General features: G+C 43.2%; 1 protein-coding gene across 1 annotated transcript; it reads left to right on the top strand.

Moving 5' to 3' along the window:
* The first annotated feature begins 378 nt into the window (after positions 1–378).
* Positions 379–26,730, top strand: hoga1 (4-hydroxy-2-oxoglutarate aldolase 1). Its single transcript, XM_074684839.1, has 7 exons — positions 379–1,073; positions 1,538–1,666; positions 4,771–4,898; positions 5,042–5,176; positions 18,186–18,282; positions 24,049–24,182; positions 26,200–26,730. The coding sequence occupies exons 1-7, from the start codon at positions 851–853 to the stop codon at positions 26,347–26,349; spliced, it is 996 nt and encodes a 331-aa protein (XP_074540940.1). The 5' UTR covers positions 379–850; the 3' UTR covers positions 26,350–26,730.

The following is a 26,730-nucleotide window of genomic DNA, read 5'->3' as shown; positions in this document are numbered from 1 at the left end:
GTAGATTTTGTGGCTCCTGAATGACTCTAATCCAGGTGAGCTGAGGTAAAATAGCTCTTATAAGAGTAAAGGTTGCAGACCCCTGATCTAAAAAGTCACTGGTTGGATGTTTCCTCTGGAAACTTGGTTCAAACTGGCCAATCAGATATTAGTATATTTTCATTACTTCTAAAACAAACAGCTGAATTTCTATAAAAACCTGGGGAGGAAATGGGTTGTTGTTAAAGTTTTGACCGGAAGTGTAACTTAAAATAATATTTGCATGATAAAAGCTGCAGTGCACTGGGATTAAAGTTTGTCCACATGGGGGCAGTATTGTCAAAGCTATGAGTCTCTGCTGTCTGAGTTCACTTCCTCTCTGTGAGAGTTGTTGAGTTTCTGCAGGATGGACAGAGCTTTAGTTTTAAACACTAACCTGTACTCAGGCCACATGGACTTCAGTGAGACCCCAGAGGACAGACTTTGGTCTGGTTTGTGTTAGGACAGACTTCCGGTCCACCCTGGGACGGTCTGTTGGAGGATGAGCCCTAACAGCTGCTGGGCGGAGCTTCAGATCCGTCTGTAACTTCTCTGTCCCCGCGTTGCTTTGGGTGAAATGTGAAATGTGGAGTCCCTGAAGGAGTCCAAACAGTTTTTGTGACAGTACCTTCCATGCAGTGAGTCAGGAAAACCTGATCCAGAGCCAGTTTTCACGCTGCAGGGTCAATCCACGGGTCGCTGACACTCTCCCAAAAGTTGCACAGAAACCTGGACACACAGTGAATATTGACAGAAGCAGGTTAGTGATTAACAGCCCGCAGCTGCTCAGAGTCCCAGCACACAGCGGCAGCAGCTCGGTCACTGCGCCACGATGCTCTGCGCCCGAGCATGGAGAGCCCTGAGCCCCCTGGCTCCTCTGAGGACAGGAGCTCACCTGTCCGCCTGCAAACCCACCTGCAGGTACTCCTCAGCGGCCAGGCTGGACCTCAGCGGGATCTACCCGCCGATCGGGACCCCGTTCACTGAGAAAGAGGACGTGGACTACCAGAAACTGGAGGAAAACCTGCAGATATACGCAGAGATACCCTTTAAAGGTCAGATCTGAGGGCGCTAGGTGGACTAAGTCTTGATTCCAGCTGGACTGTGGGGTCTACACGACTTCAACTGGTCCAGCTTTGTGTGAAAGGGTCATTCAGACAGATTCAGATCCTGCTCATGAAGAGAAGAAGTTAAATGTTCAGTTTATTTGTTTAGAAATGTGTGAGTCAGGTGAGATCTTTGTGGGTCATCAAAAACCTGCTGGTGGTCTGTCAGAGACCAGTCTGTGCTGTTTGCTCAGTGAGGGACCGGACAGGGAGGACAAAGTTCAGCAAGAAGCAAAAACGCAGAATCCCCTCTTGTTGAGCAGCTGTTGATCGCCCTCTGGTGGTTTCCCAAAGTCATTACAGCTGCAGTTTTCCAGAAACCCCTCTCTCTGTTAGACTTCACAGTAAGCTGCTGTTTCACATGTTTTTACGACATTTAATCTGATTTATTTTTGGACTTGTGTGTGCTGCAGGCCTGGTGGTCCAGGGCTCTAACGGAGAGTACCCGTACCTGACGGAGGAGGAGCGCGTGGAGGTGGTGAGGACAGTCAGGAGGTCTCTGCCTGCAGGGAAGCTGCTGATGGCCGGATCAGGATGTGAATGTAGGTCTGAGGAGTTTGTTCATATGTGGAGAATACACTCAGTTTCACCTGTTCAGCTGCTCGTTAACACAAACATCTAATCAGCCAATCACACGGCAGCAGCTCTGCAGCATTACGCCATAGGGATGAGGTGAAGACGAGCCGCTGAAGCTGAAACTGAGCGTCAGAGTGAAGGAGAAAGGTGATTAAAGGGACTCTGAGGCCACGATTCATGCAGGCTCACCAAAACTGGACCGTGTCAAAAAACAACAAATAAACAAACCATAAAAAATGGTTAATGAGTGACAGATACGGCTGCCAAACAAAAACCTTTAAATAAAAGTAAAATATTCTCATCCAAATGAAGCGCAGATACATGACAGTTACAGAAATTCACAATTAGAGCTGAAACGATTCCTCGAATGATTCGAGGTACTCGATTACAAAAATTACTCGAGTAATTTTCTCCTCGCCTTGAGGAATCGTTTAATTTAAAAAAAGATCAAAGAGTGGTATTTCAAATAGAGCTGAGGCCACATTAAGAGAGTTTTCAGACCCCTCAAGCTTCCTCTTATACAAAATAGCAACTAGCAACAAATCTAGCTTCTTTTCTGGAGTTTGGAGACTAATGGGTCATTCTACCAAACGGTGCCATTTGGGTCCACAACATTTGATGAGATGTACAAGGCACAAAAAATGTGTAGAAGTGTGTTTTCAGATTTTGGAGCAACCAAAGCAAGTGCTCTTATTGACATGCTGTATCAGAAAATTTTATTTCTTAAAGAGAAAAATTTTCATTTGAAAAATAACTGCTCTGTAACTAAACCAAAATGTATTTTATCCGATTACTCGATTAATCGATGGGATTTTCAGCAGAATACTCGAATACTAAAATATTGGATAGCTGCAGCCCTACTCACAATATCAAAATCAGGATTCATTGTTAAAATATGTTTTATTTTTTCAAATTCTTCATTTCAGTCTTTGTTTGTAAACTGGATTGAAGAAGAGGGTGAAATGTTTCTCTCTGACTCACGTGATGAGCATTTTATGTGAAAATATGGCTCCTGATTTATTCTGTAGACAAATCTTCATTATTGAACTTTTCCATGTTTCATGTTCTGGTGTTAATAGTTAGCTTAACACTAGTCAAAACACACACAAAAGCAGTTACAATTAGGGCTGTCATTTTAATGCGTTAATTAGATTAATTAATTACACCGCAAATTAACGCGTCATAAAAATTAACGCAGATTAATCTGGATCCCAAACCCGCGAGGCGTTCAAAGACACACTTATTTTTAAATGTCTGGCATTTACAAACCGTTTGTCCTACATGGAAAAAGTGGTGTTCTCGTCAGATTATAAAATTTCCGACGGTCCCTGAATGTATCACACCTGACGTCAGCAACATGCTGGGGAAGAGAGAGCGCTGTTAAGGGGACTGCCGTCCACATCTCGTTTATTCACACATCCTTTTTGAAAATTTGCAGAAAATCAACTGTTTGCTCAATTCTGTAAAAAACAGATAATTCTTCACTCTTTACTGCATCAAACAAGCCCTGAATGATCGATATTTGTCCTGTATTTAAATCTAAAGAATTCTTTGAAAATTTGCTTCCATCTTCCTGGTGTCATGTTTCAGCTTGGGGCTGCTCTGCACCAATCAGCAACAGTTTGTGTGTTCAGAGCATGTTAAACTGAGAATACTTCACTTTTCTTTGATCTAAGACTTGAAAAAAGTGTTTTGTACATAGTTCCTCACAGTTTTTAGCCTTTAGCCCTGGTTCTCCTGACCTCATAGAAGTATAGAAGTTCATATTGCAGTGAAAATTGAGTCCACATCGAGTAAAAATGTGAACAGAAGCAAAAACCGTCCTAAAAATCAAATCAGCTTATCTTAGGTGCAGGACTGTGTAGATTTTATAAAGATAGAACCATAAAACTTTTTTCATTTGTTCCTTATGCCTCAGGGTACCTAAAAATGTGTTGTATACATTCCCGCCTTATTTTTTACATGTTTTTTAATGTCTTTTAATGTAATTTTAATGTCCTGGAATTCAGATTCTTTATTTTGGGACCTTAAGCAGATATGAGATTAAAATGCGATTAATTAGATTAATTAATTACAAATCCTGTAATTAATTAGATTAATTTTTTTAATCGCCTGACAGCACTAATAATTTTATTTGGTCCAACTACTTCCTTTTTTTTAGTTGTAGCAACACAGAATTTCAAGTTGATATGATCCACAAAAAAACATTGGAAACCTTAACTTAAAAATATTAATTTGGATTGATTATAAAAACATCACTTCAGCAGATTGAAGATTCCTCTTTCACAGTGTTGGAGGAAAGTAGAGCTGATAATAACATCAGTTTGACGCTTAAGGAGCTTTTTGTTTGGGCTTTTAATAATCAATAATTCACTGATTGCACACATTCAGGGCGCTGAGGTTTGACTCCCGGCTCTGACACTTTGCTGTGTGAGCTCTTATTTCCAATAAAGGCGTTAGCGACCTTCACGACGCTCGGCTGGTGTCATTAGTTTTTAACGGCCTGATAATTGAAGTCAAATGGAGTCAGTAACAGCTGCAGAGGCTGATGAGGAGAGGAGCGGGAGGGAGCGGTGCATCAACGCTCCGTAGCGTCTCCTTCTTTCACTAATGAGAGATAATCACGCCACAAACATTCAGGGAAATTTGTTGTTCAGTAACCTGCGTCTCATTCGCCCTCTGATCCCTGAAACGCTGCAGGTGGAGGCGCTGAATCCAAGGTCTGCTTCCTCTTTTCTCCTCTGCGCCGTGTGTTCACGGGAAATAATGGTCGCCAAGGCTGCTGCATTTAGCGTCTTGAGTCAGAGGAGAGACGAGCACATACGGTGCAGGGTATAAACAGAGGCCTTGGACATGAGGGCGCGCGTGCATCATGTGCTCACAGAGGAGCTGGAGTGTACTATAGAAAGACATTAAAGAGGGGAACAGATCGGCTCAGAGAGACCGATGAATCCTGCAGCAGCCCTCAGCTCCTCGCGGCGTTATTCTTCCTTTCTGATGAAGAAAGACGTGTTGTGCAGCGAGACGGGTGCAGGTTACAGCGTGTTTCATTCCTCTCTTTCCTCCACAGCCACCAGAGCCACGGTTCAGCTCACTGAGAAGATGGCAGCAGCCGGAGCAGACGCCGTGCTGGTGGTGACGCCGTGTTTCTACAAGGGCAAGATGGACAGCCGGGCCCTGATCCAGCACTTCACCAAGGTGGTCTGTCAGTCCGACACACACTCACACACATCAAGGCTTAAATAGTGACGTTAGAAGAAGCTGTTTCACCTCGTCTGCCATGTTGGACCATAAATCTTCACACAGGTCTTTGATAAGACGTCCCGTCCCTCCTCCCTCAGGTCGCAGACTGCAGCCCGGTGCCCGTGGTTCTGTACAGCGTGCCGGCTAACACGGGCCTGGAGCTGCCGCTGGACGCCGTGGTGCAGCTCGCTCAGCATCCCAACATCCTGGCCCTGAAGGACAGCGGAGGAGACGTAAGGACACGATGGGGAGGACGGGGTGGTGAGGAGGCCTGAGAGCCAGGGCGGGGCAGGGCGGGGCGAGGCTGAGTGTGTTACGCTGATCAGAGCGGCACTTTAACACACTTTGGCTCCAAAGATCTTCAACGTGGGTGTGTTTTTTTCCAAAAGAAAGCAATCAGCCTCACAGCGTTACTTTAAAAGGGCACTGAAGCGCATGACTTTGCTCCAAAGCTGGCACCAAGTGGGTTTTCAGCCCTAAAAAGGGCCTTTAGGGCACGTTTTAGCTACCTAGGGAAAACTCAAGCACAGGTTTTGGTTTCAAGGGGGAAACTTTTGTACATTGTTTTTCACCCAAAAGGGCAGTTTGGTGTGTTTTGCTGACTAGGAAGACGCTTCAGTGGGTGTTTAAGTCCCAAAAAGGGCTTTTTATGGCTCCAAGGAAAACACTTAACTGGTGCTTTTGATTTCAAAGCAAATGTTTTGGTCTGTACCACACATTTCTGTGAAGGGCATTTTTATTAGGTGGAAAGAGGTAAAGAGGGCACTTTACTGGGTGTTTCAACTTCAAAGAGCACTTTAGCTAATGTTTTGGTTTCTAGCACACATGTTTGCTTTGGGAGGAGCACTTTAGTGCATACTTTGGCTCCAAAGAGGGCACCCTAGTGGGTTTGTGGTAGGGCTGAACGATTTTAAGAAAAGATTGAATTGCGATTTTTCTGGCAGATATTGTGATTTCAATTCGATTCACGATTTTCTTCAAATCAAGCTTTGTGATATTCTCATGTAGGGCTGAACGATTTTAGGAAAAGATCTAATTTTTCTGGCAGATATTGCAATTCACGATTTTTTAATCATCAGTAGTGACGATAAATAATCAGTTTTCATCAACTTCTACTCCTAAACAGAGGCTTTGTGTTGTTGACCTGCCTACCAGCACTTTTAACATATAGATTGTTTACAAATTTGTAAAACAGAATGTTTATAATACTTCACACAACAGATCCTGAGTCAGGAGCACTGCAAAAAATTGCTGCTTTTTGGTGATCTCAAAATTGCATTGTCTAAAATTGCGATTTCGATCTGAAAACGATAAATTGTTCAGCCCTGGTTTGTGGGCCTAAAGAGGGCCCTGAACGTATGTTTTTGGCTACCAAGGGACACTTTATTGCATTGTGTAGCGTGTTTTACTGACGTGGGAGGTACTTTAGCATTTATATTTTGACTCCTGGCACACATTTTTGCTCCACAGAGGCAGCTGATGGAGGTTTTGGCCCTACAGAGGGCTTTTAGCCCATGTTTTAGCTACCAAGAGGGCACTTTAGCAAATGTTTTGGTTCCAGTGAGGGCACTGTAGTGGATTTTTTGCCCCTAAAGAGGGCCTTGAACGCACGTTTTGGATATTGAGGAAACTTTTATGAATTGTTTTCAACTGAAAGGGTCAGTTTAGTCCTAAGAGGGCTCCATAGTGGGTGGTTTTGCCCCAAAGAGGGCTTTCAGCGCAGATTTTTGCAACTATAGCAAATGTTTTGGCTCCAAGCACATATTTTAGCTCCACAGAGGACATTTTTTAAGGTGTTTTAGCTTCAAGGAGGGCACTTTACTGGCCGTTTGGTTTCAGAGAAGGCACTTAGCAAATTTTTTTCTTTTAACACACATTTTTTTTTTTTGTGAAGGGCACTTTAGCGCATACTTTTGTCCCAAAAAGGGCACCTCAGTTGGTGTTCTTTTCCCTGAAGAGGGTTTTAATCACACATTTTGCCCCAAAGAGGCACCTGAGTTGGTGTATTCGTCCCAAAAAAGGGTTTACAACACATGTTGAAGCTACCAAGACGGCACTTTAGCAAATGTTTTGACTCCTGGCACACATTTTTGCTTTAAGAGGGGCACTTTAGTGCATGCTTTGGTTCCAAAGTGGGCACCATAGTGGGTGTTTTGTCCCTTAAGTGGACTTTTAGCAACTGTTTTTGCTCCCAAAGGGGCCCCTCAGGTGGTGTTTTTGCCCTTAAGAGGGCTTTAAGCACATTTTCACTACCAAGGTGACACTTAAGCGAATGTTTTGGTCCCTTCACACAAAAGGACTTTTTTATTAAGCCGCGTTTCCACCAAGCAGTCCGGGTCGGTTCGTCTCGGTACGGTGCGCTTTAAGCGGCGTTTCCACCGACTCATCCCCGGACGGATCCCTAAAAACCGAGACAAGCCATCCTACTTTTTTAGGACCCTTTCGTATGGGTGCCAGACTGAACCGATCCGCTCTCGGGAGGTGGAGCAACACACTGCAGACAGTTGATTGGTCAAAAGAATCGTCACTCACCCCGACAGCGACTGCATTTCTCCTGGCGGCTCACAGACTTCTCTGAAACGAAGCTTGATTGCACTTTGTAACAGAGAGTTACATGAAAATCACAGAGAGGACGAAATGCTGCATGTCTTCATCGTGCTCTTTGTTTACTGTGTCGCGTTTTCTTCTTTGTTGGATTTAATAGCGGGGTAAGCTGCTACGGCGTCGCGCTATTGTTTACCAGCTGTGGCTTCCGGCATGCGGCTTACACGCCGCCCACCACGAGAGGGCACAGTTTGCTGTGGAAACGCAAACGGGATGAGATTTAACTGTCCCAAACCGTCCCAAACCGTACTGAACTGACCTGTACTGCTTGGTGGAAACGCAGCTTTAGGTGTTTGGCTTAAAAGGGTTAATAGTTAGCTTAACACTTGTCAAAACACACACAAAAGAAGTTACAATTAGGGCTGTCATTTTAATGCATTAATTAGATTAATTAATTACACCGCAAATTAACGGTTATAAAAATTAACGCAGATTAATCTGGATCCAAAACCTGCGGGGCGTTCAAGGACGCACTTATTTTCAAATGTCTGGTATTTACAAACCGTTTGGTGTTCTCGTCAGATTCTTAAACTTCCAACGGTCCCTGAATGTATCACACCTGAGGTCAGCAACATGCTTAAAACCGGGGGGAAGTGAGAGTGATACAGTCCACGTCTCATTTATTCACACGTCCTTTTTGAAAATCTGCAGAAAATCAACCGTTTGCTCAATTCTGTAAAAAACAGATAATTTTACACTCTTTACTGCATCAAACAAGCCCTGAATGATCAATAAATGTTCTGTATTTAAATCTGAAGAATTCTTTGAAAATGTGCTTCCATCTTCCTGGTGTCATGTTTCAGCTTGGGGCTGCTCTGCACCAATCAGCAACAGTTTGTGTGTTCAGAGCATGTTAAACTGAAAATACTTCACTTTTCTTTGATCCAAGACTTGAATTAAGTGTTTGTACATAGTTCCTCACAGCTTTTAGCCTTTAGCCCTGGTTCTCCTGACCTCATAGAAGTATAGAAGTTCATATTGCAGAGAAAATTGAGTCCACATCGAGTAAAATGTGACAGAAGCAAAAAACGTAAAAAAAAATCAAATCAGCTTATCTTAGGTGCAGGACTGTGTAGATTTTGTAAAGATAGAACCATAAAACTTTTTTCATGTGTTCCTTATGCCTCAGGGTACCTAAAAATGTGTTGTATACATTCCCACCTTATTTTAAATGTTTTCACGTCTTTTAATGTAATTTTAATGTCCTGGAATTCAAAGTCTTTGTTTTGGGACCTTAAGCAGATATGAGATTAAAATGCGATTAATTCGATTAATTAATTACAAATCCTGTAATTAATTAGATTAATTTTTTTAATCGCCTGACGGCACTAGTGTTTGTGTTTTTGTCCCCAGAGAGGGTGCTTCAGTGTGTTTTGCTGACCAGGTGTTTTGGCTCCAAAGAGTCATGATTTCCTTTAAAAAATTAATAACTTGTGAAAATGTACTAACTAAGAAATAACTCATCAGATCAAAAATCTGTTTTCTTTTTGTTTCTAAAGATAACGAGGCTGACAGAGCTTCTTGAAACATTAAAGACGTGGCCTGACAGAGTAAATGTTAAAAGTAGGAAATATCGTTGTATTTGTTTGCATGAGCTCGTTTATCTCCAGGGGAATAAAGTAACCGAGGCGTAAGGTGACGGGATCTTTTCTTCAAAGCGCAGCAGACAGTCGGTTTCTCCCACCCTGAACAATGGTTAGATAAGTGCACCTGAACGCAGCACGGTGAGCCCTGTCGTGAGTGGAGTGTAACGTTAAAGAAGCGACTTCATCTGATGTTTTTATTCATGCAGCTCCGATCTGAAAGTATCTGCTGAGAGGAGTGAGAGGAGCCGAAACTAAAGTATATATCTGTGTGTGTGTGTCAGTGTGTGTATGCCTGTGTGTGTTTTTCCTGCAGGGTTGTAGACAGGGTTAGTCGCTGGAAAAAAAAGCGAACATTTTGCTCTCCACGAACTCTTAAAACCTTCTCGTCTGTGTGGGAAGTGTTTGCAAGAAGTTGCAAATGGATTTCTGATTTGGGAAATAACATGTTTGTCCACTCGCTGGGAGACAGGCGCGTGGGAGGAGTTCAAGCACAGAGCGGCCCGGCTCAAATGTAGGCGTGAAGAGGCCAAACACAGAAAACAAAGGGTGAAGGGTCAATTTGAGGAAGGCAGACGAGTTGGAGAAAGATTATTCAGAAGAGGGGCGGTGGAAGCGCGGCAGCCGGAGCCTGGTACTTTACAGACGTCTCACATTTGGAGCTTTCTCTGACGAGCTCGATGAAGTGGATGTGAAAAGGGTTTGTGGAAGCGTGAGGAGTTGTTAGCGGAAACCAATCAGAGTCTGATCGACAGACTCAGGTGTGAAAAGGTTCATGAGGAGCTGAAATTGTCTGACTCCAGCCTCTCAATGAAAAACCTCTCTGCTCTGAAACACGACCCCTGATTGGTCGGCTGCACGGCGAAGATGCTCCTTTTCACGGCGTGTTTACGTGTCCCTGAAAGCAGCAGGGTACCCTATGGGAACACTTTCCTGTACTTTATACTGTCCTACTTTAAAGGGGGGGTGACGTGCTTTATTTTCAGTCTTAATTCTGTCCCTCTGGTGCCCCCGTAGTATCTTAACGTGATCTACAGCTAAAAAAATCTGTTTCTCTTTCCCTGGTGTTTTAGAAAACCCTGATTTCAGCCTCTGTCTGAAACACTTTGTTTGGGTTGCTGTCTCTTTAAGATGAACCCCCTTCCCTATGATTGGCCAAAATATTCGGCTGAACACTACAAGAAGTAAAAACTAAGCAAGTGTTTTTGTCTGATTTCTTGTGACAAGTCCAGAAAAGTCTTGTTCCAAAATTTTAAGAGACAAAAGTTATGCCTGTTTGCAAAGTGAAAAAAAATCAGTGCATGTGATTATAAAGATTTACATTTTAAGTTTTTTAAATCTGGATTTTATTTTTCTTTAAAGAAACTAACATGAAAAGTTACCAAATTCCGTAAGATTTTCTTTCTCCCCTTTCAACCAGTTCAGGCGTCTTTTTTGTCTGTTTGTATTTTGGCAAATTTTCCTGGACTTATTTGGTAAATGTGTCTCGTATTAAATCTAATGCAACAATTTGTATTAACAATACGACAAATCTCTATATACACATACAATCTGGAAAATAAGTATTGAACGCATCAACTTGTTAAGCTGCAATTCAAACAAAATTTCTCCCAGACATTAGTATTAACTTAAATAATCCACACATGAAAAGAAATCACAACGTTCAGGTCCATAAATAATGATTATGGTGAATTAAGTACGATAACACAGGAAAAAAGTATTGAACACACCATGGAAAGGCTGTTTACTTTGGACAGGAAATGCACCATACCACCTGAAATCTGTCAGTAATTATTACTTGAACTTCCAATTAGTGCAAACCAACATCAGCTGGGCTAGAGCAAATTGATGGTCCTATAAAAAAGGTGTTTTTTTCACCAAGCAGTTAAATAGCACACACCTCATGATGGGTAAAGGCAAAGAGCTCTCTGAAGACATTCACAACCTGATTGTTGCTCAGCATCAGAATGGAACTGGTTACAGACTTATATCAAAGCACCTGAATATTCCAGTCAGCACCGTTGTGGCCATTATTCACAAGTGGAAGAAGCACCACCTTACCATCAACAGGCCACGCACAGGAGCTCCTTGAAGATTTCTGACCAGGGAGTCAGAAAGATAGTCAGAAGAGGACTCAACCAGCCACGGACCACCCTGAAAGTGCTCCAGAAAGACTTGGAGGCAGCAGGTACAATTGTTACAGAGAAAACAACAGGCAATGCACTCCACCGCCATGGCCTCTATGGACGCTCAGCCCACAAGACTCCATTCCTCAAGAAAAGGCATGTTGAAGCTGGTTTAAAGTTTGCTAAACAGCATCTTGACAAGCCTGTAGAATACTGGGAGAATGTTGTCTGGTCAGATGAGACCAAAACTGAACTTTTGGGCTGTCATACTACAGACCATGTTTGGAGGAGAAATGGCTCTGCACATCAGCCAAAAAACACTACACCAACAGTGAAGTTGGTGTAGTGAACACATCCTCAGTTGGAGCGTGAGCTGCCTGAACTTTTCTGACTTGTAGCGTCTCTCTGTGTCTCTGTCATCTCTCATCTTCTCCTCATATCCATGCTGAGCTCTCGTCCAAAGAGCACACGGCTCTCACCCACAGTAGCTTATGAGCAGGAATTTGATTGATAAGCCAGACCCTGCCTCTCCCTGCTGAAAAACATCATTTATTTTTATTTGGGGACCTTAAGCAGATATGAGATTAAAATTGGATTAATTCAATTAATTAATTGGTTTCTTAATTAGACCTCTTTTCTAATTGCCTGACAGCACTAAAATCGAAATAAAAAAAGGAAAAGGCCGTCGTGTTGTAGCATCCTTTCTGAGATTTATAAAACATGATTTAAATAAAAACAGCTGAGCCTGAAGACGAGTAACGAGAATAACAGAGAGGAGTTTAATTAGCAGTTTGTTTTAAAAAGATGCTGTAAGCCCCTGTTGTCGTCTGATCTCTATAAAACTCAAAGAAAAGCAGCTCCAACTTTTCGTCTCTGACTGTAAAACTTCTGTAGCTCAGATGTTTGCTGTTCAACCATCGTTTCCTCAGAGATCATTAAAGCTTCATCTCACCTAATCTTCTCCAATCAGATTCCTCCTCCCACGCTGCTGCACACATCAGGCATTTTTACCCTTTTCTCTTTTTTTTACATCGCACCTCGGAGGTGTCACTGCCTCCTCAGCACGCAGACTAAATTCAAACTGTCTGCTCGATCCAAACAATTAACATACCTTAAGTGAAATAATTGAAACGCCTACTACCCAGAGAGCCCGGGAGCATTAATAGTTCTGTCTCCGCAGCTCGCGCCTGAAAAATAGTAACTAACACTTAATTGTGACACGACGAGAGTCACACTAACACTGCTGTGTTTTTTTTTTTCTTTCGTCAGCTGTCACAAAAACTTAGTGGTGATTAACCTGACAGGCTTAATGAAGTTTAAGTCTCCACATTCACAGCGTGTTCTGTCAGACTAATTACAAGACTCTGAACTTTTAAAGTGACACTTTCAAAGTGGAGTTTGTCTCCGCACAGAGGGTTCAGCCTGTTCCTCGACGGGTGAGTCGAATAATTGACGTGATAGTGAAACCGCTAAAAGAAGGTGATATCATTAACCCGTCTTTAAGAAGTGTTTGACTCAAAGCAGATCAGAGAGTCTCCTAATTATGTCGTTTGAAGAAATATAATCAAATTGAGCTCCAGTGAAAAGAAGAAGAGCCTTTGTTTGTCTCTTAAACAAAGTTTTGAAGCCCATATTGAGCTGCCAACCTGTCAATCAAGTCAGCCACGCCCTTATATGGGCATAACTCGTAAGTTTGATAACTACAAAGCTAGATGTTCAAGCAGGTTACCAGAAAAAAGAGCTGAAGGAAAAAGAGAAGTGAAACAGGAAGGACTGCAGGATGTGGCTCCTGCCCACAGCGCCAAAATAACCAAAATCAGTTAAAACGACCAGCCTTGCTGTCCAACCTTTAGCAAGGAAAACAGACCGTTTCCAGTAACTGTGAACAACAAAAAGATTAGTGGTAATGGGCCAACAGAGTGTTGGTGCGGACTTTTCATTAAGGTGTGAATAGACACAAACGAACCCTGGTGCAGACCAAACAACCGGACCCAGACCCACTTTTTGAGGTGGTCTCAGTCCGCTTCCAAACGAACTCTGGTGCGGTTCGTGGTTCTCCGGTTCAGGTCTGAATACAAACCAAGGTCCATCCGAACTAACTACAGGATACATGCGCCTTTTGGGCCTATAGAGCCACCGTAACCTAACCGTCTTTGGTTCATACCTGATCCTCCGTCTTCTGTTTAGCCACGCTGTAGCTAGCATGTTGTGGGTCAGGACACGCAGAGCATAGCGCCTCCTTGCTGCGATCATTGGTCTTCCTGTTCCTAAATTGTAAACGGTGTTGTTAAGCTGCTTTGAAGAAGCTGCTCTTGAAACTGAAAATGATTTAGCAGCTCTAATAAGAGCACAAACACATGTTTACCTCCATTTCCAGGTCTGTACTCTGTGTGCCGCCCTTTGTCAGTGCTGTCCAATGAGAGCACTGATCCTCACACACCTGGATGTGTTTACAGAATATAGTCCACTTGCAAAAAGTACAATCTGAATTAGTGCTGTCAGGTGATTAAAAAAATTAATCTAATTAATTACAGGATTTGTAATTAATTAATCTAATTAATCGCATTTTAATCTCATATCTGCTTAAGGTCCCAAAACAAAGAATTTGAATTCCAGGACATAAAAATTACATTAAAAGACATTAAAAAAACATTAAAAATAAGGTGGAAATATAAACAACACATTTTTAGGTACCCTGATGCAAAAGGAACACATGAAAAGAGTTTTAATGTTCTATCTTTACAAAATCTACACAGTCCTGCACCTAAGATAAGCTGATTTGATTTTTAGGACGTTTTTTGCTTCTGTTCACATTTTTACTCGTTGTGGACTCAATTTTCACTGCAATATGAACTTCTATACTTCTATGAGGTCAGGAGAACCAGGGCTAAAGGCTAAAAACTGTGAGGAACTATGTACAAAACACTTTATTCAAGTCTTGGATCAAAGAAAAGTGAAGTATTCTCAGTTTAACATGCTCTGAACACACAAACTGTTGCTGATTGGTGCAGAGCAGCCCCAAGCTGAAACATGACACCAGGAAGATGGAAGCAAATTTTCAAAGAATTCTTTAGATTTAAATACAGGATATATATCGATCATTCAGGGCTTGTTTGATGCAGTAAAGAGTTTAGAATTATCTGTTTTTTACAGAATTGAGCAAACGGTTGATTTTCTGTAGATTTTCAAAAAGGACGTGTGAATAAACGAGATGTGGACGGCAGTCCCCTTAACAGCGCTCTCCCCCCTGGTTTAAAGTATGTTGCTAGGTGTGATACATTCAGGGACCGTCGTAAATTAGAAAATTTGACGAGAACACCACTTTTTCCATGTAGGACAAACGGTTTGTAAATGCCAGACATTTTAAAATAAGTGCGTCTTTGAACGCCTCGCGGGTTTGGGATCCAGATTAATCTGTGTTAATATTTATGACGCGTTAATTTGCGGTGTAATTAATTAATCTAATTAACGCGTTAAAATGACAGCCCTAATCTGAATACGAACAGCACCAAACTAAAAAAATAAAGTCCGCTTTTGGTCCTGACCAAACAAGTGGACCAAAGGACTTTTCTGGACTGAATAAAGCCTAAGATTTAATTGAGGCAGACCCCACCATTAGGGGCGCTGTTGGGCTGTTTAAAGGCAACTGTGTTACCGTGTAAGACGAAATATGCAATGGCTGTGGACATCCCTTTGGAAAGGTGGCGATGTGGAGTGATACAGATAAAGGAGGAATTCAAAGTCTGTGATGGCAAACTCAAACTGGATCTGAAGAGTCTTACCTGCTTTAAGGAGGAGAAATTATTTACAAATGCTGCGAAGGCTGAAACTGGCGTACGTACGTCAAGTCTGTGATTTATAAAAATAAACCCAAAGGTTAAATGTGCGCACCGGTATCAAATGCTGAATCAGGCGTACGTACATTTTGGAGGTGTGGGAAACTGGCGACACAGATGGCGAGGTGGTGAACTGAGGCCTTCAGACACATTTTATCTCAATAAGTCTCAAAAGTAACGGACAGAACCTCGTCATGAATAATAATGATATATAATTTTATATATTTCATGATGAGTTAAGTTATTTCATTCATCTGCGTTATCTGATTGGTGACGTGTTTCCGCTCCGGGGCGCAGAAATCTTTGGCCATAGACCGTCGTTATAAATTGTGCATGCGCAGTAGCTCTTCTTCAATACAACAGATAGGACCATGTCGGGGCGCACCTTTCTTGCACCCAGAGCTGAATGCAGCTGGATTTGCCAACCGCCAGCCTCCCGCTGTGGAGCTGACGTCACAGCCGTCCGTTATAAAGAGCGGTTAATTGAGAGGTCGAGCCACGGGAGTAGGAGACGATCAGACAGAGACGTAAAATGGAGAGAGAAACATAAATAACACAGTGAAGTCACTCAAAGCATTTCCTTTTGAGAGGAGAACGTATTAGAAGGTGAATAGTATTGAAGTATTGAACGCGTTAACTTTTTTCCCACCACATTTATTTCCAAAGCTGCAATTCAAACAAAATTTCTCCCAGACATTGGTATTAACTCAAATAATCCACACATGAAAAGAAATCACGACGTTCAGGTCCATAAATAATGATTATGGTGAATTAAGTTTGATAACACAGGAAAAAAGTATTGAAGACGCTAACTGAGACTCATCTAATACTTAGTGGAGAAGCCTTTGTTTGCAATGACAGCTTCCAGAAGCTTCTTGTATGTTTGAACTAATGGCCCACACTGCTCAGGTGTGATTTTGGCCCATTCCTCTGCACAGATTGTCTTTAAATCTGGAATATTCTTTGGTGCCCTCTGGTGAACCCTTTTCTTTACTTCTTTCCACAAATGTTCAACTGGATTGAAGTCAGGTGATTGACTAGGCCGTTCTCACAGATTGATTTTCTTTTTCTGAAACCATGTGAGAGTCAACTTTGCCGTGTGCTTTGGATGGTTGTCCTGCTGGAAGGTCCAGCCACGTCTCATCTTCATCATCCTGGTGGATGGCAGCAGATTCAGATCAAGAATTTCCCCATACATGGCTCCATTCATTGCTCCGTCAGTTAGATGAAGTTTGCCAACACCATGAGATGAGAAACAACCCCATGCCATGATGCTTCACCTCCAAACTTCACTGTTGGTGTAGTGTTTTTTGGCTGATGTGCAGAGCCATTTCTCCTCCAAACATGGTCTGTAGTATGACAGCCCAAAAGTTCAGTTTTGGTCTCATCTGACCAGACAACATTCTCCCAGTATTCTACAGGCTTGTCAAGATGCTGTTTAGCAAACTTTAAACCAGCTTCAACATGCCTTTTCTTGAGGAATGGAGTCTTGTGGGCTGAGCGTCCATAGAGGCCATGGTGGTGGAGTGCATTGCCTATTGTTTTCTCTGTAACAATTGTACCTGCTGCCTCCAAGTCTTTCTGGAGCACTTTCAGGGTGGTCCTTGGCTGGTTGAGTCCTCTTCTGACTATCTTTCTGACTCCCTGGTCAGAAATCTTCAAGGAGCTCCTGTGCGTGGCCTGTTGATGGTAAGGTGGTGCTTCTTCCACTTGTGAATAATGGCCCCAACGGTGCTGACTGGAATATTCAGGTGCTTTGATATAAGTCTGTAACCAGTTTCATTCTGATGCTGAGCAACAATCAGGTTGTGAATGTCTTCAGAGAGCTCTTTGCCTTTACCCATCATGAGGTGTGTGCTATTTAGCTTAACGTCATGTATCCATGAGGAATCCTCACAGGCCGTAAATGATGCAGGCTGTTCTCTTTACCGTAACTCTTCATCTATTTGGGCAAGAGAAAAATTAAAATGTTTCCTGGAGGAGATCAAAAACAGAACCAGTCGCTGTGGCCTGGTTGATCTTTGGGTGATAAAGGGTTAACTCCAGTCCAAAGAATCAAACCAACAAACCCAGCAGCTCGGTGAAGCAGTGCATGTGATACAACTCGTCAGATACAGTATGCATGTTCTCGCTAACACCTGCATGCATATCTAATTTTTTCATGCAGCTTTTCATTGCTTCATAATTTTCCCACTGAAGTGAGAGCTTTCGCCCCGAGGCAACAAAAGGAGATCAGGGTGGAGGTGATTAAAGCCGCATCTTCACGGGAAGGTCAGGCCTCCACGTGCTCTCTGGCTGCACACTGCGGAGCTGACGACAACCATGAAACTCAAAACATAAAAGCTAATGAGTGTCTTTTTGTCACGGGGGCACAGAGTGCTTTCTGAGCGATGTTATTTTCTCACTGGGGAGTTGTATCAGAATAGCCGGAGCGCTGCGGCTTTCAGGAGACCAGCAGGAGCTCCTGAAACCTGATTGAGTGATCAATTACAGTCCTGCGTGTTTGAAATGACTGATACGGGGAAGCTGATTGACACGCGGGCTGTTAAAAATAGACTCTTCCTGGTAGCAGTGATGGAGACACAAACTGGAGGCTGCAGCGTTTTCTCCCTGTGGAGTTTTCAGCATCATGTGCAAAGCAGCCCAGCTCCCTTTGAACATTTCAGGTTTATTTGGATTCGGGTTGACAAAAGAGAATTAAAAGAGGCACAAAAAAAAAAAAAAAAGAGGAGCTTCTGAATTATTCATGAGCCTTTCCCTTCCTCCTCCTCTTTTGAAGCAGAGTCTTTTTATTCCTCACATGGGACTTGTCTCCTCTCTCCTCTCCTCCTCCTTCTCCTTCTCCTGCCGATCCGTTCGGGATCTTCAACACCCACCTTCCCCCACCCTTCCCCAAAAACCTGGACCATGTGAAGCTGCTGAGCTTGTCTCAATTTGAGCGATTTGTTTACCCTGTGAGATGTTAGCTTAATCTCCTCTGATGGCGTCTCCTGGGATTAGAGGAATGAAAGAGCAGTTATGAGTCCTGACAGCAGGGAGGAGTGACGACGATGAAACAATCCTGATTTCTTCTTCTCTCCCTCTGTTCCTCAGATCACACGGATCGGCCTGATTGTTCACAAAACCAAAGCACAGGATTTCCAGGTGTTGGCCGGCTCAGCAGGATTCCTCATGGCTGCGTATTGTGTGGGTAAGACGCTGTACGACAGGAGCGGTCGCAGCCTCCGTTTCCCTCAGGATGTGATGCTCCCCACGGGGTCGTCTTCAATCCCCAAAGTTCACCTCTTTAGATTTACTTCTCTCATTTCGGGTCTTTGCTGCCGCTCTCCCTGCCTTTGCTTTTAATCAATCCATCCATCATTTGGCAGAACAGAGACATACGGAGAAAAAGACTTAGTGAGAAATCTGAAATAGCACAAGATCTTAACGGGATGTTCACTAGACTGGCTCCTCTAACTGGTACATGACAGGTTGGTCATAGCTCCACTCCAGACAGGCGTCCAGAGGGTCGGCCAACCAAAGTGAAGGTGGTTTGTGGTAGGGATGGGTACCTTTTACATTTACAACTATATGTGGTACCAGGTACCGGTACTTAAAGGGACAGTTCAGTTTTTTTGAAGTGGGGTTGTATGAGCTCTATGTGACCACTAAGGACATTAGATACAGTAGAAAGTTGTCTCCTCTCCCTCAGTAAGACACAAACTGTAATCGATGGTGACGAGGAAATAGACGCTAACAGGGACAGACGGTACCAAATTCAAAGGCTATTTTCTCTGCCTACAAGAACTAAAATCAAAAAGTAATACCACAGTTTAAGAGTACGCTACATAAAATATTTTTTAAGTGCATTAAGTCTTCGGAAATATAAACATTTATCTGGACCTAACTAACTGGTCATGTATCCTTCCGCGCAGCGCTAGTGCGCTCCGCCCCCCTCCTCCTTTCAGCTGTAGGGAATGTAAACAAGCTATGTTGTACTCTAAGGATTGTGAGGCAGCGTAGGAAATTCAAAATGAGTGACTATGACAGCGACGATGAAGTTTCATTCACTTTGGAACCAAAAGGATACTTGTATGAACCGGAGCACACAGAAGAAGAGCTGCTACAGATGGCGACTGAAAGGAATACAGAGGAAACATCCACGGACACTGGACCCCCGTTTTCTGATCTCCATTGATTCTTTTATCCATCTTTTGTATTTGTTACTTTCCGACCCGATTATTGTTCACACATTGTTGGGACAAATCAACAATAATTGGGTCAGAAAGTAACAAATACAAAAGATGGATAAAAGAATCAATAGAGATCAGAAAACGGGGAGGGGACACCATCAACAGGGATGAAGGAGCCTTCCAGCTCTCGCACACCTGGGACACACTTCTCCAGAGGCCGTCAGGCAACGGGGGGCGTAGTTGGCGGGACAGACCACGTGATCAATCTGTCCCGCCAGCTACTACCAGAAACTTGGCTTTACACAATCATAATTTTTGGGCTGATCACCGATCACCAATCAGTGAGTTTAAATAAACCGACAACCGATCACCGATCCGATCACGTGAGGAGTAATATTTAAACTACTTGTTAATGTACATATATACTTATGTGCTGTTTCCTGAGTGTCAGTCTTGCCATGCCCCGATCTGACTGAGATACATGGGTTAAACATCAATGACTTCTGGAGGGCATTAAAGGACTGACAAGTTCAGTTAAGCTAAGTCTGGACAATCAAAAATATAACCCAAGACAAAAATAATTAGCCCAACTTATAGTAATTAAATTACTTTATTGTAATTAATTACTTTCCTGTAACAAGTAAATACTGCAAATTAAGGACAGTAATGCTGCCTCAAACATACTGCAGCATATCAATTAAATTAACAGTCACAGACTGTAACTCTAGTGCAAATAGAACGCAGCTGCCTCAAAACATTCATATACATCCACAAAATTAACAGTTTATTAATCATTAATCATTTGCTCTCGGATACAAACAAATAAACATGTTGATGCTGTGAAACTAGTTTGGAGTAAATGAGACAGATTAAACATGACCATGACGTCATTGATTGATCGGTGATTTATGACATGACGACCAATCCTGATCATTACAAAAAATGGCAAATATCAGCCGATATGATCGTGTAAAGCCTCCCGGAAACAGCTGACAAAAAGTCTTCATGAAATGGTAGTAACATGTTTTGGTCCAAAAAGCCAATAAATCAAGCACAGCAGCATTGTTTCCAGGCTCTCATAGCCCCTCTGTTCAGAACGCTCTGATTTAGTGGGCGTGGCCTTCATATGTAAATGAGCCACTGCTGATACCGCCCCGCTCTTCCACGTCACTGAGAGCGGCGCCACGAGCTCCGAGTGCACAATGTTTAGAAAACAGAGAAGCTCCTTTACCGTAACATTACAGGCTAAAACAACAGTCTAACTGCAGCTAAAGTTAGCATCCTGAAGCTAACACAGAGACAGGGGGGACACTGAGGAAAAGCTCTTCCATCTGCTCCACAGCACACAGCATTTAAAATACTCACATTTCCAGGGTCCCAGGTTTGTTGGAGGATGGTTGGTAATGCGCCTGGATTCAGGACCAGTCTATTGGCTAGCCCTCTGTTGGACTGTCCAAAGTTGGAAAAGCAGTCGGCCGTGAAGTGACTAGCACACACATGCACTGTTTTACTGCATAATCAGCCCGGGTCGGTAATTTGGGGATTAGTTAATGGAAATGCCGCAAAATGCCACCAAAGTAAACGCTTGGTGGAAACAGGGCCGTAGAGAATCCTTCGTTGCTATGCAGATGACACAGTTTTACCTGCGGACACTCTCTGCAGCCACCCACCCACATCCTCATCCACCTCCCACCTGGAGGAGATGAAGACACCAATGAGTCACATTTCCTACAAGTAACAGCTCCAGAGCTGGAGCTGTCACTGTCCATGCTACCTGATATACTTTCGATCAGAGTCACCGACCTGGGCGTGGACGTCCAGACCCACATTGAAAACCTCAGAGACTCCTCCCACCTTCACCTGTCAATCATCAGCGTGGGTAAGCCTGTCAGCTCTGTGATGTGAGCACCAGCCGCCACAGAAGCATAAATCAGACAGGAGAAATCCTCCCATCATCAGACCCCACCGCCGCCGCTGGCTCATCTCTCCACAGCAACAACAACAACTCAAGGCCACGGACGGAGGCTGGCGCTCTGCTTCGCTCCTCCACCAGCCCCTCCACCAGCAGACAGACAATGAGGTGTCACACTGAGAGGCCGCGCCGCTTGTTGCCTGGGAAAATATATGTGTATCAAGCTCTGTAAATAAAAAAGAGACGTCATGATCTGCTCAGGAAAGGAGCAGGAAGGAAGGGAGGCCGGCGTCTCCAAAACGCTGACAGTTAATCATTTCTCTGTGTTTTGACAGGTCACATGTAAAACCTGCGCTGTGATGGATGGATTTGTGTGAAAGGAAAAGACGCTCAGTCGGTCGTCTGTTTTATCCTCACTTGTTTGAACACTGAACTCTGTCACTGTGAAATCTGAAGGATGGCGGCGATGAATCCTCCGACCTCTCGGGCAGCTCAGATGATCCTGCACTTTGCTGCGCTGCATGCTAATGCTACAGCGCTCGGTGATTGCTAATAATATTCCAAACACAGGGAGAGTCGAGTGGAGTGATTGCACACAGTGATCTGCCTTAAAGTGACGCTGCAGGTGACCCCCTTCACCTTAACGGGGATCGAACGAGAGCAAAGAGCTGATCAGAGAGACGAGTTTCATATTTGACATAAAGTAACAGCTGTTGACTTTAACAGTTTTAGGGAAAAAGTAGCTTGTGGTTGAAAGATGGTGCTTCTGTAACATAAAATCTTATCAAGTGTTTTTGTCTTATTTTCAGTAGAAGATGTCTTTTTAGTACGGTAGCCCTGAAAGCTCACAGCGCCGCAACTTAAGAAAGCACATGCAAAAAAGACAAAACACGAGCAAATCAAGAAAACATCTTCATCATTTTCAGCATTTAGAAAACATGCTGCAAACCACAACACAACACAATAAAAAAAAGAAAAAGCCTAATGATCCTAATGTCATGTTTCAAGTTACTTAAAGACAAAATTAGCTCTGAATTGCTAGTAAAAAGTAAAAAAAAAAAAAAAAATTGAATAATTTCGCAAAAATTTCAAAAATAACAAGAAATTGAAACCTGCAAAATTTTCCAATTTTTTAAATTTCAAAAATTTGATTTTTAAAAAAAAAAACTGTAATCAAATAAAATTTATAAAATTTGCAACATTTTTCAAAAATTGAAATAAAAAATGAAATCTACTGTGAGGAAAATAAGTATTGAACGCATCAACTCAATTCAATTCAAACAAAATTTCCCCCAGACATTGGTATTAACTTAAATAATCCACACATGAAAAGAAATCACAACGTTCAGGTCCATAAATAATGATTATGGTGAATTAAGTACAATAACACAGGAAAAAAGTATTGAACACACCATGGAAAGGCTGTATACTTTGGACAGGAAATGCACCATACCACCTGAAATCTGTCAGTAATTATTACTTGAACTTCCAATTAGTGCAAACCAACATCAGCTGGGCTAGAGCAAATTGATGGTCCTATAAAAAAGGTGTTTTTTTCACCAAGCAGTTAAATAGCACACACCTCATGATGGGTAAAGGCAAAGAGCTCTCTGAAGACATTCACAACCTGATTGTTGCTCAGCATCAGAATGGAACTGGTTACAGACTTATATCAAAGCACCTGAATATTCCAGTCAGCACCGTTGGGGCCATTATTCACAAGTGGAAGAAGCACCACCTTACCATCAACAGGCCACGCACAGGAGCTCCTTGAAGATTTCTGACCAGGGAGTCAGAAAGATAGTCAGAAGAGTACTCAACGAGACAAGGACCACCCTGAAAGTGCTCCAGAAAGACTTGGAGGCAGCAGGTATAATTGTTACAGAGAAAACAATAGGCAATGCACTCCACTGCCATGGCCTCTATGGACGCTCAGCCCACAAGACTCCATTCCTCAAGAAAAGGCATGTTGAAGCTGGTTCAAAGTTTGCTAAACAGCATCTTGACAAGCCTGTAGAATACTGGGAGAATGTTGTCTGGTCAGATGAGACCAAAACTGAACTTTTGGGCTGTCATACTACAGCTGTTTGGAGGAGAAATGGCTCTGCACATCAGCCAAAAAACACTACACCAACAGTGAAGTTTGGAGGTGGAAGCATCATGGCATGGGGTTGTTTCTCATCTCATGGTGTTGGCAAACTTCATATAACTGACGGAGCAATGAATGGAGCCATGTATGGGGAAATTCTTGATCTGAATCTGCTGCCATCCACCAGGATGATGAAGATGAGACGTGGCTGGACCTTCCTTTAAATGATACTTGAATTCAACAACATATTTGATCATGGAAAGTTGGTGGGCTGTTGATGTCGTAGGAGGTGAAGTAGAGCGGTGACAGGTTGAAGACCCTTGGCTCAGATTCATGTTTACAAAAAGGGAAAGTAGTCGGTAGCGGAAGGGTTGAAATGATGGTTTGATGACTTTAATGCATCAATCATTAGTTTGAGCTCTCACTGAACAATCAGTGTTTTTGTCTTAATCTGGAATAATTAGGCCACGGCTGATTAGATTAAAGGTGCTAATCTGAGTCTGAACCATTCATCTCTCCTGTGTGCGACATCGCTGCGACGTGTTTGATAAAGTCTGTGAACTTTATGTCAAAGCTGGTCTCTGCCTTAGCGTGGCCTCTCACAGCTCGACGTGTTTCCTCCTTAACGACGCCGTTCCTTTATTTAGAAAAAACACATCAGAAAAGGATGACAAGCTACAAAAGGTCAAGAACATGGCTCGTTGTGAAAAACAGGCCGAGTAGAAAAAGAACCATCTTTTCTGAAGTCTGTGTTTCTCCATGTGTGTGTGTGTGTGTGTTCAGGAGCTGTCGGCGGAGTGTGTGCACTAGCTAACGTGCTGGGCCGGGAGCTGTGCGAGTTGGAGCGTCTGTGTGTGTCCGGTCGTTGGGAGGAAGCCAGAGTCCTGCAGCAGCGCCTGATCGAGCCCAACGCCGCCGTGAGTACCATCTGCTGCACGGCGGACGCTTTTATCCGCCGCCCAACACGCGCTCCTCTGAGACCCACGCCCACAAACAGTGACAGACTGGAGCTTTAGTCACAGCTTCTCTGAACTGTTTTCATGTCCAAAACAATATCAGTGTGAGCTGAAGCCCCGGTGAGAGGAAACAGATCCAGACTCAAACCGCAGGCTGGGCGACGAACCCATCAGCTTTTATTTCACACAGAGGGAGGTCGTGCTTTACGTTTCTAAACGCTTTTTAGTCACTTTCAAAGAGGATCCTCGTCTCTCAAATAAATAAAATTCTGACTCAAAGCTACTTTTGATGCTAAACTTGAATTAAAAACACTTTTTCTACATTTGTCTGATTTAAAGTATTTATTCGAGTCTTGCTGTAAGAGAAAGAGCCACACAGGAATCCATTAATCAAGAAATAACCTTCCAGATTATAAATCAAAATTAAAGGCAGTATGAAAGGGACAAAATCTGCAGTAACACGAGTGGCCACTGGGGGCTGCCTACATAAGTGAGTCAGTGCTCATTTAAACCCCATTTAGACCTGAAAATGTCCAACTTTACCACAGAAATGATGTTTTTAGTCCCTGTCGTTCACTCTCTTTACTTCTCTCTGCACCATGCCCTGAAATATTCCTGTAAAAAAGGATAAATTAAGATATTTTGCACCTTGTCGTTATTCATATAAAAAAAAAATAAGCTTATGAGTAAAAGTAAGTAAAACTTCTTAAATGAAAAGATCCATCCACTGATTCAATCTGAAAGTTCATAAAAAAACAAAAGTCTAAATCTTAAAAACAAGTCTACGTTCAGTTTTTTTTGTTTTTGTGTTACTCCGCGGAGTAACACCACTCCGCTGCACGTCGTGGTGTTCCCACTCCGCGTCGTGGTGTTCCCACTCCACGTCGTGCCTTAGAACGGTCTAATGCACGCTTCCTCGCTGTTTAATCCTTACTTATCTTACGAGAGAAGCCGTGGATACAACCGTTAATATTCACACCAGAAGGTTTCAGTTTGTCATATGAGTGGATGTGCCAGATCAGGTCCCTTTGAGAAGTACTGTCCTCTGTACAGTCTCTGTCGCTGTCTGATTGCTGACCCCCCAGGATCCAGCTCGGCCAGTATGAGTCGGACTTCCTAACTTTATTTCGAGTGCTCGTTTTATCTTAAAACCTACACACGTTTCAATATGTCGTTTAGAATCTCATGTGCACGACTTATATTGTTTTTCCTCCTTGGCACCTTCGGGGCTCCGTAGGTTAATCTTGTTAGGTAATGTTTATTTTTTCTGTAACGTGGCCCTAATCCTACATCGTAACACTCTGACCTAAATCTTAAAATTTTGAAACAAGTCAGAATCTTCAGATTAAAGCCAGAGCGTCCTCTTTAATCTCATGATTCTGACTTTTTGTCCCAGAAATTTGATGAAAACTTAGAAATCTGAAAAATTCAGGTTAAAACAGAAAATCAGAGAAGAGTTAATCTGGACTCTAAGTTCCTCATGATCTTTATGAGATAATGAGGTTTTTCTCAGGGACATGGACGGTTTTAAAAAGGACCAGGAGCTCAGAAATGAAACCTGAGCTGCCAGCTTTAAAGGGACAGACCGTCAGTTTTCTGTAATCCTCCCTCAGCCTCCAGAGCTGCTGACAGTTAGAGAGAGGAACAAAGCTCTGAGTTATTTTCTCCAGCGTGTCAAAGCCAAACGAGCTCAGCGTGGGTCAGAGCGGTCTGCCGCGTCTCCTCCCAGGCTGAGTGAGACGTGTGAGGAGCCGGCGCGGAATAATTAGCTTCAGGCTACACATGTGTCTGCTCAGGTGTGTTAAGTGTCGCTGCTCTTACAGCGTCCACCTACGGCGCCGACACCTCCACACACTCACACACACACACAGCGCAGCACGCAGACGTCACCTCACAGAAATAATGAAGACTCACAGACGTGTTGATGGCAGCTTCTCGTGGCGTTGTCTGGAGACTGATTGGTGCTCTGCTTTGCCAGGTGACCAGGAAGCTGGGAGTCCCCGCCCTCAAGCAGGCGATGGAGTGGTTCGGCTTCCACGGCGGCGCCTGTCGCTCGCCGCTTCAGCCGCTCACGGAGGCGGAGACTCAGCAGCTGAGGAAGGACTTCTCCTCTAACGGCTGGCTGTGAGGTGGACGACACAGCCGGTCTCTCCAAGTGAAGCCAAAACAAAGGTCATCACGCTCTCCAACGAGCCAATCACAGTGCAGGATTCCTGCTGAAGCCTCCATTTTTATAAACAGCAGGTGTTTGTCTCCTCTCCCCACCTGTAGACGAGGTGTGTGTGTCGCTGTAACACCAAACAGGAGGAGAAAAACGTCTGCGATTCACAGATTCAATCATCCAGCTCTACACTCGCTAACTGCTAACCGCTAACAGCAGAAAATCATGCCAAGAAAAATCCAACTTTATAAATTTAATTTTTAAAAACAACAAGAAATCTTTATGTCTTCACTTTTTAAGACTGTTTTGAAAAATACGGATGTGCTGAGATTTATTTTTACTCTGAGA

Source organism: Halichoeres trimaculatus, unplaced genomic scaffold (genome assembly GCF_033239565.1).
Source record: "Halichoeres trimaculatus isolate MK-OKI-2021-1 unplaced genomic scaffold, fHalTri1.1 fHalTri1_scaffold_2, whole genome shotgun sequence".
Lineage (NCBI taxonomy): Eukaryota > Metazoa > Chordata > Actinopteri > Labriformes > Labridae > Halichoeres > Halichoeres trimaculatus.
Note: the sequence above shows the minus strand (reverse complement) of the source record. Positions and strands in the feature narration are given on the sequence as shown.